General features: G+C 32.1%; 1 protein-coding gene across 1 annotated transcript; it reads left to right on the forward strand.

Moving 5' to 3' along the window:
• The first annotated feature begins 1,591 nt into the window (after positions 1-1,591).
• Positions 1,592-9,870, forward strand: LOC132713873 (large ribosomal subunit protein uL11m-like). Its single transcript, XM_060696581.1, has 4 exons — positions 1,592-1,769; positions 6,100-6,195; positions 7,533-7,623; positions 9,540-9,870. Exons 1-4 carry the CDS (start codon positions 1,638-1,640, stop codon positions 9,800-9,802), a joined length of 582 nt encoding a protein of 193 aa, XP_060552564.1. The 5' UTR covers positions 1,592-1,637; the 3' UTR covers positions 9,803-9,870.
• Positions 9,871-12,735: the final 2,865 nt, after the last annotated feature.

The following is a 12,735-nucleotide window of genomic DNA, read 5'->3' on the forward strand; positions in this document are numbered from 1 at the left end:
CTAATTTGCTTTATATTTGAAGTCTGTTGAGCAGAAAGTTGTTGATCATAATCTATTTCTGAGTTATCATAAATGATTATGGGTAACACCATTAAGGGTTGACAATACACAAAATGAAGATAGAAATTATGTGGCCAGTGCATCATCCTATGTTGGATTTTAACATGCAAAGAATGCCAAATTGGTACCTGTTTCAGAATTCAATGTTTTATTGGAGAATGTTAGCTGAACTGTATTTAGCATGATTATATGAACAGTTCATCATTGGGTCACAACTATATTTTAGATTATGTGAAAAGCCCGAAGAAAATGACATCTTTTAAATGGACTCTTCGAAGATTAGTGGGGCTATTAAACTTGCACAGGCTTCAGCTTCAGAGTAACACTGGTTTAAGTTGTATGTGCAACCATTTATACATCACATCTCGTGAATCATTAAGATATATGCTTGTAACTACACATTTGGCTGAGACCATTTTAAAAGGTTGCTGCCCAACGTTCTTTTCTCTTAACATGAATTTTGACAAAATAATGAACCTTTGTGAACTGAGCTAAATTTTGCATGCAACATCATTATTCAACACTATTGAAGGTATTGACTTGAATTTTATACATCTCCTCATGACCATAATAAGAGGTCACTCCAAATTCCATAATTCTGACACTGATTTTCACTGCCTTGTGGACTTATGGCCCTTTGTGAATTTTCAAAATCTTTGGTTTAAGTTTTACTTTCTGTGCAACAGTCATCTTTATAACAACATGTACTGATAATATAATAATGGTATTCACTTGAAAGTTTTTTTTTTTTAATTTGCACTTTATTCATCATTTTGATTCACATTACATATGACTTTGTGAACATAAAATATTACTTGATCAGTATCCAAAACTCTTCCTCCATGTTAATTCCTACTTTATCCAGGTTATTGTTTTACTATCACAAATTGACCATTCTAGTTTTAATGGCTTTTCAATTGCTACAAATAAATAATTATCGTTGACCTGGTTTACACAAAAGTTTGTGATACTGTTTTGAGCAGTACGTTGAACAACTTTACAAAAATAAACAGAAAAGACCAGGCTTATTTTTTCGCTGCTAAAAACAGTCGAGCACTGTCCTGACTGCTCTTGTTATTACAAGTTTTTTGCAAACCCAAAATATCTGCATATTTGAAGCCCCTAGCTGTATATATGGATGAAGGCAATCATGGAAATTAGGAATGGACAATTGTTTTTCTCAATTTAAATTAAGCAGTTGTATTTTAGGTTCTTTTGGTCCTTATATTAAATGAATTCTGAAATAACTTCTTATTCATGTGATACCTGTCATGGACATTGAAGTATACATGATGGGGTATACCTAGACACAAAAGTTGACCATCCACATAATAAAAGTGACATTAAATGGAATATGGATATCTGTCTGCTTCAGTGTTATAAATAATTCATCAAATTATAATTTAAATAGTTTTGCATTTTACTATTTTACTATAAGTAAAGACCATTCATACAGGAGAATGAATAAATAACCTGTGTATAATTTTTTTTTTAAGAACATACATCTTCAAACCCCTGCTATGGACAGAGGAACATATTTAGTTGCAATCAACCTAACAGGGGAGACAACTAAAAACATGCCTCCAAAAAAGGCTGCCAAGGTTATTAAGTCAGTAACCAGAAAGGTTATTCATCCACCATATTTAAAAACAAACATACCAGCAGGCAAAGCAGCAGCTGCTCCCCCACTTGGACCACAACTTGGACAGGTATTCAAATTGTGTACAAAATTTTCAGATATAAATGTAACTGTTTTCGTCTAAAGTATTTTCGGATACTGAATTGATTGGTATGTCTACATTTCCATACGGTAGTCAGGTTCACCCTGACCAAATAATGGCCTGTTTATTATGCAGACATATTAATCAAACTGACCGTAAGTCAACCTGGATAGTCTACATTTTTTTGTCTGGTGGAATACACCTAGATTCCAACTGGTCGTAAGATGCAACCAGAGCTAAATGTATAATCTGATGCAACTCAGCCAGGCTGGCTATATACTGGCTTAAACCCTAGGGACTAAACCAGGTGTTTATATAAGGTTCATCGTTTGCTTTATTCTATTATATATATGTTTTACTCCCCAAATATACATTGGGGTCTTATCCAGGAGATTGTGGAGCAGCGCCACTAAGTGCAACTAATTTAGACTTGTCAAAGAGACATCGAGATAATTTTGGCAGGCAATGTCATTCCGGTTTGTTAGTATGAAAAAAAAGTTTGTAAAATGGGTTAAACCGTTCATGCCAAATAAATTAGGCAAAATGCCACTGCAAACAAGACGCTTCACACCCCAGACACTTCACTCCTCAAAATTTGAAGACACCACACCTCTAGACACTTCACCCCCCAAAATCAGCGAGAAATATACATGTTTATGTTATTTGTTTATCTTCTTTACTTTTAATTTTTTAGTGTTTTTGATAAAATATTTAATCAAAAATGGAATTTTGAAATGTATTACAACATTTAAGCATAACATGAAAGACAATTTAAAGATCACATTCAAATAAAAAAAAACCGACAACTAATTAACTGCTTTATAATTTCTGACAAATAATTGTACATGTATATTTTGATTTCAAAATGAAGCATCCAGGTACTGTCATTTATAAAGAACAAAAGAAGTGTGAATGGCATTTATAAAGTATTATCATGTATCTAAGATAAAAATTGATACACTTCAAACAATTGATGTAAAATAAGTTAATCAAATCAGTCAAATTTTCATAGCAAATTTAATGTTAAGACATTTTTTTTCTAAAAAAAGAGACTGTATAAAGGATCATATTTATTTGCTTTCAAAAATTATCATTTGGATATGAGCCCTTTTAGTTAAATGTAAATATCTCTATCACACATCAGATTTGCATTAATTAGTAATATTTTTTAATATAATCAAATATGTTAAAAAAATAAATATATTTAATCACTTTTATTACATTTCAAATTTTCACCTTCTGGCATTAAATTTTGAGTAAAACACAAAACAAAAATGGAGGGGAGGGGGGATATGAAATGCATAAAAAAAAGGATAAAGTGTCAGAGGGGTGAAGTGTCTGCAAAAAATGGCTTGGTTGTCAAGTGTCTGAAGGGTGAACAGTCTGTAAATTGTGCCACCTGCATGAACTAGGTCTTGGTCAAAGGTCATATGAAAAAGCTTGTCCACATCATGACTTTTGCATGCATTTATGGATTTAATAGAATTTGGTACAAATGTTCACAATTTCGAAGCAGAGTGTCTTACACAAAAGTTCAGGTCCCTCTGGCCAAGGTCATGCATAGAGGTCAGACAAAATATGAATGTGTGTGACCAATTTAGTAGTTTTGAAATTAGGGAAATGTTTATAATCATGAAGAGATCAAGTTTTACCAGCAGGCCCCAGGTCAATGTATGCAAGTTCAAAGTAACAATATATGATGAAATGGCAGCATTTTACTTGTGCTGCATAGATTGATTTTAGTATTATTAAACACAGAAATGTTCAGCACCATGAGCTGTAGTGTACCCACATTAATCAGGATGCTAGGTCAAAAGTCAAGGTATCTGACATCAGAGGAAAATGCTTTACCAGAGCAAAACTTGTACATGCAATGCACTATTTAGTCATCATAATTTGAGGGATTCTAATTTAAATGTTCACCATCTTGAGACTGTGCATTTGTGATGGGTCTATTTTGTGACAATAACACTTTGTTTTCTAAAGAAAATGGGGATATAGAAACTCTCATTCTAAAGCTGGCCCAAAGCTATTTTCTGTGGATCATTGAAGGATTTTGAAATAAGTTTGTACAAAAAGTTACCATATTAAGACAATCTGTTAAGTGCAACACCCAGACCCCAATCACCAAGATCAAGGTCACATTAAGGGGTCAAAGCTTAACATGGTCTGTATTGTCCTTGTCTAGAGAATAATTCTAAAATTATTAGAGAGATTCCAGTGAAACTTAAGATATAAATAGATAACAGTGAGAGGGATTGCACTGTAAAAAAACACCCTAACTACATCTGAAATATCTTTAAAATCTTTTTATGCCCCCGGGCATATAGTGATTGAACTGTCCGTCCGTCCGTCTGTCTGTCCGTACGAGGTTAACCTAGAACGGCAAGTTGGATTTTTCTTAAGTTCTACCTGTACCAATGGCTTCTAAGTTTACACACTTACTAATCAATACAAAGTACATGATCTGGGCAAGTAACATAACTCTGGCTTTCATATTTACCAAGTTATTGCCCTTTTCAGCACTTAGAAATTGAATAATGGTTAACCTAAAATGGCAAGTTGGAAATATTTTAAGTTCTATCTATACTAATGGCTTTATAATTTCCACACTTACTTATCAATACAAAGTACATGATATTGCCAAGTTATATAACTGTGTCATCCATATTTCCCAGTTATTTCCCTTTTTTCACTTTGAAAATAGGGCCTTGTCTGGTTAACTTATTTCAACAAGTTGGATTTATCTTAAATTTCTCCTAATTGCTTAATTTCTTTAATGATATCTTTCATATTTAGTAGATGGATACCTTTGATGGTCCTCTAGTTTTTTGTGGAGTAAGCGGTCTTTAGGGTCAAGGTCACTGGTTTAAAAAATAAATATAAACATTTTTGCTCATACAGCCTTATATTTTAGTTGATGTCTTAGTTTAATACAAACATGCCAAGGGAGGTCCTCCTTCTTTGGGTGTTGTAAGGGGTCATTTGGGTCAAGGTCATTGTTACCAATGTCAAGGTCACCAATGTTAAAAATAGATTTTTACAGGTGTATTGACCTTATTCTATAGACAGATGTTATTTATAATTGATAGAAACATAAACTTTGATGGAGTTAGTGGTCTGTTGGGTCAAGGTCACCAGTGCTAAAAATAGATTTTTACACTTTTGCTCATACAGCCTTTATTCATTGACAGATATATTATATATTTGGTAGGAAGATAACTTGCATGGTATTCATCCTTTTGATTGGGGTAGGGATCAGTGGGTCAAGGTCACTGGTGCTAAAAATAGATTTTTACACTTTTGCCCATACAACTTTTATTTATTGACAGATGTATTTCATATTTGGTAGGAAGATAACTTGCACGGTATTCTTCCTTTGGATGGAGTAAGGGGTCAGTTGGGTCAAGGTCATCAGTGCTAAAAATAGATTTTTACACTTTTGCCCATACAGCCTTTATTTATTGACAGATGTATTTCATATTTGGTAGGAAGATAACTTACATGGTATTCTTCTTTTGGATAGAGTTAGGGGTCAGTTTGGTTAAGGCCACCAGTGCTAAAAATAGATTTTTACACTTTTGCCCATACAGCCTTTATTTATTGACAGATGTATTTCATATTTGGTAGGAAGATAACTTGCATGAAGTTGAATATTTTTCAATTTCACAATCAGAGCAATGACGTGGCAACTTATATTTTTCACAATTACAAAATGCCATGACTTTGTCAAGCTATATAACTTGTGTTTACAATTTTTTGGCAATTTTTCTGTCCATAACTGAGTGAATGGGTAAATATTTTTTGAAATATTGCTACTGACAAGAACCTGAGCCGGGGGCATTTGTGTTTAACAAACACGTTCTTGTTATGTACTTATTTAAAGTGATAACTAACAGCTCATATATATTTCTATGGTCATATAAACAGGAGTTCTTCATTATATTTATATAATTAATTCGCTGTTGCATGTGCAGATCTAGTATTTATCAAGATTTTGCACTGGAAGTTAAGATCCATACCTTAAACTTTTGAAATACTACTATTGTTTGCTTCATGTAAACCTCCTTCAGATGGGAGATGTTGGTGTTTATATATGTTGGTCTTACAAATTTTTGTTAGCTATTGTTGAGAGGCCCTAAATGTAAATTATGTCATATATTCATGTATTTATTTATGCTTTATTTATACAAATTCTCTTTTTAAAGTTTATAAAAATATTGTCTTAAGTGTATGATAATATAGGTAATTGTTTTTATTGAAATCTATTTATATCATAAAGTCATAGACATTAATGTATTATATTGATATTTTTCAGAGAAACATACAGATAGGACCATTCTGCAAACAGTTCAATGATCTAACTAATGACATTAAAACAGGAATACCAATACCTACCTTTATAAAATTAAATGTAAGCTAACTTTACCTTATCTTACAACTACTGTGTATTTATTACTGTGGCAATCTTTTCTCTTTGAATTAATTCTTTTATATCAGGGCTGTTATTCCCCTTTTTTTCGTTTAACTGGCAGCTTCCCCAAAGAATTTTTTTTTTTAAATCGTGCAGTTTTCCCCCAAACCAAGTTTTTTCTTGGAAATTTTTTTTACCTGACAGAAGCCAAATATAAGAATGGTTTACAAAAAGAAATATTAGTGTTAAGGATGATCATGGAGATTGTTACACATCATCTGACAAGTGTGGCTCTTTTATGGCTTCTGGAAAAATTGTAAATGTTGACTATTAGCCAATTTAGCCTTAATCACCTAATGCAAATAGCTTGGAATGTTTATTTCCAAAGCTGAAGTAACTATTCTCATGAAAGAAGCTTGGAATGTTTATTTCCAAAGCTGAAGTAACTATTCTCATGAAAGAAATACAAGTCCAGAATTTCACTTTACTGTGCTTTAATTAATTCCTCCAACGGAATTCTAAGAAAACTTGTTAATATAAGGTAAAAAGATTATAAAAATGAATTTTGGTAAAGGGCCAATACTTATAAGATTCGGTGTGGAAATTGTTTTAATAGTTTAATAAAAAATAAAAAGCCCAATGACAGATATTCATGCAAGACCAGTATTATAATGTCATTTTATACAAAAGTATCAAAACAACATTTATTCATGTAAGAGTTTGTTTTTTTTGCACAATGTGGCAGTTTTGTAAATAATGATACCAGAGCATAACGTAAAATATATATTTACAGCCAGATCTCACTTTTTTTTTGTAATTGATATATTCACAGCCAGATCTCACTTTTTGTAATATATATATACAGCCAGATCTCACTACATGTATTTGTAATTGATATATATACAGCCAGATCTCACTTTTTGTAATATATATATTTACAGCCAGAACTCACTACATGCATTTGTAATTGATATATTTATAGCCAGATCTCACTTTTTGTAACTGATATATTTACAGCCAGATTTCTATATTTATAATACATATTTTTGCAGCCATATCTCACTTATTGTAATTGATATATTTACAGCCAGAACTCACATTTTTGTAACGGATATATTTTTAGTCAGATTTCACTATTTAATATATATATTTCTACGGCCAGATCTCACATTTTAGTAATTGATATATTTACAGCCAGATCTCACATTTTAGTAATTGATAAATTTACAGCCAGATCTCATATTTTTTTTGTAATTGATATTTTACAGCCAGATCTCACTTCTTGTAATTGATATATTTACAGCCATATCTCACTATTTATAATATATATTTTACAGCCAGATCGAACAGTTTCAATTACCACTCATAAACCTCCTGTATCATATTTCCTGAAAATGGCAGCTGGAGCTAAGAAAGGAAGAATAAACAGTATGTTGATTTCTTTATATCCCAATACATTTTTTATTTTTTATAATCACATTTAATAAAAATTTGAAAACATAATTGATGGGGTTGTCTTTTCATCTCTAACATACAAATTTAAAAGTTATTAAATTTTTAGATCAATTACTTGAAAAAAAAAAGCTTAAAAATAAATTTGATGTTGCCCAATTGGCTCAGTAGATAATTCCTTTTTTTTTGAGGCAAATTAGGGGTTTAAGGTCTTGATAAAAATGAAAATTTTTAAAGTTTTTGAAAACCCCCTTGTTTCCTTAAAAGGGCTTGGGAAATTTTGTCGGTTTTGTTTTGGGTTTTAGGGGGCACGGGCCCCCCACAACTTTAAATGGGGCATATTGGGGGGGCCTAAAAATAGAAAAGGGGATTTTTTTCTAAAATCTTCAGATGGGAAAAAGACTTAAACAAGCAAACCAAACCCCAAACCCGCTGGGGGGGCAGAAATGGGATAGACTCCCTTAAATTTAGCCTATTTAAAAGCATTTTCCCTTAAACTTATCCGGGAAAATGGCCTTTTTTTAACCCCGCCCCCAAATGAACCCTTTTTGAAATTTTTTGGTTGGGTTAGGGCAAAAGGGCAAGGTCACATGTTATCTAGGTCACATTTGGGAAAAGTTTTAAAACCCTTAACTAGAATATCCTCAGTGAAACTATGTACCTTTAAAGCAGCACGCCTCCAGATTTATGTTAATTTTCGTGAAATTTTTGAAAATGTATTTAAAAGGAAAAAATTGTGGAAAATGTAAAAAAATAAAAATATCTACATATTGGGAAAACGGCACAAAATCCAAAAAAAATTACCAAAAGTGGTCAAATATTTATAAAAAAGCCCCCTTTTTTTGGGTTGCGTTTGAAAAATAGGTGATAAGATCTTCAAAAACAAACTTTAAACCGCCCCTTTTAAAATGTAAAAATGACTTGGATTTGAAAAATGTTTTACCTTTTTTAAAAATTTTTAGTACAAATTTTTTCTCAATTTTTAAAATTTTTTTGAAAATATTTTTTTTTCTTCTGGAGGTGTGGGCACTTTAATCTTTTACATTATATAATATATTTTCTTGGGGGGTTGGGAAAAAACACTTTATGGGAAGTCAAAAAACATGCCCCTTGGTATGTAAATATGCTAAAATTTTGACGGGGCAAAATGAAGTGGGGGCATAATGGGTCCTATGGACACCCTTTAAGTTCAAATAAAAATTTATAATGGCCAAAAAAATTTTGGACAAATGGTTAATTTTGTTTACTTTTCCTCTCGCTACTATGGGTTTTAAATCCCCTTTAAAAAATTTTCGATTTCTTTATGTGAGGAGGGTATTTCCAAACTAGCTTATGGGAAAAAAGTGGGTTTGTTTCCCGGGGAAAAAAATCGGGCCCACCCAAAACCCGAGGGCTTCCTCAAAACCCCTAAAACTAGCGCCAAATGCCCCAAAAAAAGAGTAAACCAAAACAAAAAAAGTTTATCATTGACATTTAAATGTATGTTTTTTAAAGGGCCCCATGGAAAAAAATTGTTTTTTAAAAAAAATTTACTTTGACTTTAGTAAGAATATCTTTCCTGTAGTCACTGTAGACATTAATATCTTTCTTCATGTTAGTGCCAGAACTGATGTGCATAAAGTTGACAAGCCTACCAGCTGCAATAAATCAGTGGCTTATTGAATGGTGAAATATCAAGAAAATACATAAAGTTGTATTTTTTTCTCAGATAACTAAGGCATATCTTATTTTCACCAAATAATCAAACATACCCTTTCTATGTTGAGAATAAGATGCAGATGCAGCATTTTTGTTTGTTTCTCATCCTGCAAAAAGTTTGTATCTATTGAAGGACCTTTCACATTACTTACAAGTTGAAATACTTACATTTATATATGCTTTAATTTTTACAGAGGACGATGTTGCAGGAAAAGTAACACTAAAACATGTATATGAAATAGCCAAAATAAAGATGCAAGATCCACAAAATCGAGGACAGTCACTTGAAAATATCTGCAAACAAATTATTGGGACTTCTTATAGTGTTGGTATTGAGGTGGTAAAGTCTTTAGACCCTGAAGAATATGCAGAGTTTCTACAAGAAAGACAAAAAAGACTTGATCAGTATGACATAGAGTTGGAAGAAATAAGAAAATCAAAACTGTTACGATTGTAGTGCTTTGTATAATATTTTGTTTTCAATTTTGAGCACATTCTTCATGCTATAAATAAAAATAAAAAATATCATTATTTGTCATTCTTAAATAAAGATGCAATGTCATTGTATCTGTAAAGGTTGCTAAGTATCACTTGTTCCTTGTCTTTGCAAATGTGTAAATGAACATTTCCCAGGTTTGGAAATCACTAGCACTGCACCCTTTTAACTGCATCTTTGTTTAAAACATTGAACATTTCCCAAATATGAAATGACTAGTCCTGTACGCCCTGTAAGAACATTGAAACATACCTGAACAGCCAACATTTACCTCCCAAGTATGGAAATGCCCACATCTTTGTCATGAGCATAAAACATTTCCCACATATGGGAATCACTAGTTCCACATCAATGCCAAGAAATTTAAAATACCCAATTGTAACCACTTGTTAATGAAAACTTTAAAGCAAATCTTTTGGCAGATTTTATTTATAAATATTTCATTCATCTAACAACATTAAATGTAATAACTTAATGCTAACTTGTAATTGGCACTAGTGTAATTACTTACATAGTTAAATGTTCTTTAAGTAATATTACAAAATAAAGAAAAACTAGAAATGTGTCATCATGCCACGGATGCCCCCGCATGCAGCCAAAATTTCAGATGGTGCATTAATTATTTCTTTCATTTTAAGTTCAAAGCCCTTAAAACTTTTCCATGTTAACACAAACCATTTTTATACAATGTTCAAGGCACTGAAATTATTCAGTCTTAACCTTTTGAAAATAGCATATATTGCATATTTGTAGCCAAAATAATGGCTAAAAGTATAAGTTTGTCTAAAAATCATTGAACCTCGACCAAATTCAAACTTAAACTGCTTATTCCTAAGATGTATCTACATGTATATTATTTTCAAAGTGAAAGGGACATAACTCTGCCAAAAATTCATCAAACCATGACCAAATTCCAACTTGACCTGCCCATTCCTTTGACATATCCATATGTCAAATTTAAGTTGAATATGTAACACTGTTGGGTAGATAATGAACAGAAACTGTAAAATTTCATATTATTTTTCAAAGTGAAAGGGCATTACTCTGCCAAAAATCATTGAACCATGACCAAATTCGAACTTGGCCTGGGCCATACCAAAAACATATCCATATGTCAAATTTGAGTTGAATGTGTTGTTTTACTGTTGGGGAGATAATAAACGGAAACTGAAAATTTCATATTACTTTCAAAGTGAAAGGGGATAACTCTGCCAAAAATCATTGAACCATGACCAAAATTTGAACTTGACCTGCGCATTCCTTTGACGCATCCATATGTCAAGTTTTGAGTTGAAATGTGTTGTACCTTTGGGAGATAATGAACGGAAACTGAAAATTTCATATTATTTTCAAAGTAAAAGGGGCATAACTCTGCCAAAAATCATCTAACCATGACCAAATTCGAACTTGACCTGTATTTTCTCATGACATATCCATATGTCAAATTTGAGTTGAATGTGTGCAACCGTTCTTAAGATAATGAACGGAAACTGATGATGACGGAATGACAGGACAGAAAGACGGAAGGACGGAACAGGGGACACTTCTCAAAATGATATTTCACAAAAAAATTACAGAGAAATTGTTACAAAATGACATGTAATGGCGGGGGCATAAAAAATCCAGTTTTTGTTAACTGAAACATAATGTAATCATCTGATTTTACTTAATTGAAGTTAACCTGAAAAGGCTGACCCACATTAACAGAGAGGGGGATTTTTACAAGTTTTACCCCGACCACTCCCCCCAATTTAACCAGTTCAATTAATTAACACAATGTGCTATGTTTTCCGTAATGAAAATGATATATCAAAATGATATTTCACAAAAAAATTACAGAGAAATTGTTACAATATTTATTTTTTTCTTCAGATAAATGCAAATGTACATTTTCTCTAGTTTAAAGTATTTGAAGTGTTTATTCCATTTATACTCCTTTATCAAAATATTTCTTTTTTTGCAAAACAAATTACAGTCTGTTGTATTGGATAAAGCAACATCACTTAACAATATATCTTTGAGAAGTGACCCCTGACTTATGTGACATGACAACAGAATGTATATCTTATTGTAAATTACTGACATTGAATTTCTTTCATTAAAAGAACAAACCAGTACTGCAGAGAAAATAAAGTCAAAACAAAACAGGGTTTCTTTCAAAGTTGTCTTAAAATTCTTGCATTTCCGACAATTGCAATCTTGACTTGCTTAAATGACAACAAAGGGGAGCAGCCTAGTTGTCTGTCTGCCTCTTAACCCAGGGATCAGGAGTTTGAGTCCTACTAGAGTCAAGTGTCCTCATATGACAACACTACTGGTAAGTTCCAGGAAGCTTACTCCATAGTGGGCTCAAATAATCTCATCCTTCCACCTTAATCGAGCTAAAAATAAATACTACACGTTTTGTTATAACTAAATGACAGCTATCGTTTCATGCCATTATCAACATTAATCTTTCCTTCAATTATCTTGTTAAAAGCTCTTGTTAGTAATAACACACTTTATTTATCATCATTTTTTTTAAGATGAATGATTCACAACTACCCTGTGTCATCACAGACAAGAAATATCTTAGCCTTCACCACGCACCATCCAATCTTAATGTATCCCATCTACCTGAAACCTGTATTGCTTCATCCAACTTTGTAGCTTTTCTGTATGTAAATTTTTTTTAAGCAAGCAGTTTAAGATATATGTTTTTATTTGCATCTTGAAACAGTCTTAATCTTCAATAGTCTACAGTTTAAGAATATTGGGAAGTATGCTATATTTTCGCTTTTAAGGATGGGAATGTTCTTCTTTAAGATCTCAGGAACGATCTCTTTCTACAGATTTTCGTTTTATCACAGCTTGTTTAATTCTCAGTCACGTATCTGATAAGTCCTGGATCATCA

Source organism: Ruditapes philippinarum, unplaced genomic scaffold (assembly GCF_026571515.1).
Source record: "Ruditapes philippinarum isolate M1 unplaced genomic scaffold, ASM2657151v2 ctg635_1_1_1_1, whole genome shotgun sequence".
NCBI lineage: Eukaryota > Metazoa > Mollusca > Bivalvia > Venerida > Veneridae > Ruditapes > Ruditapes philippinarum.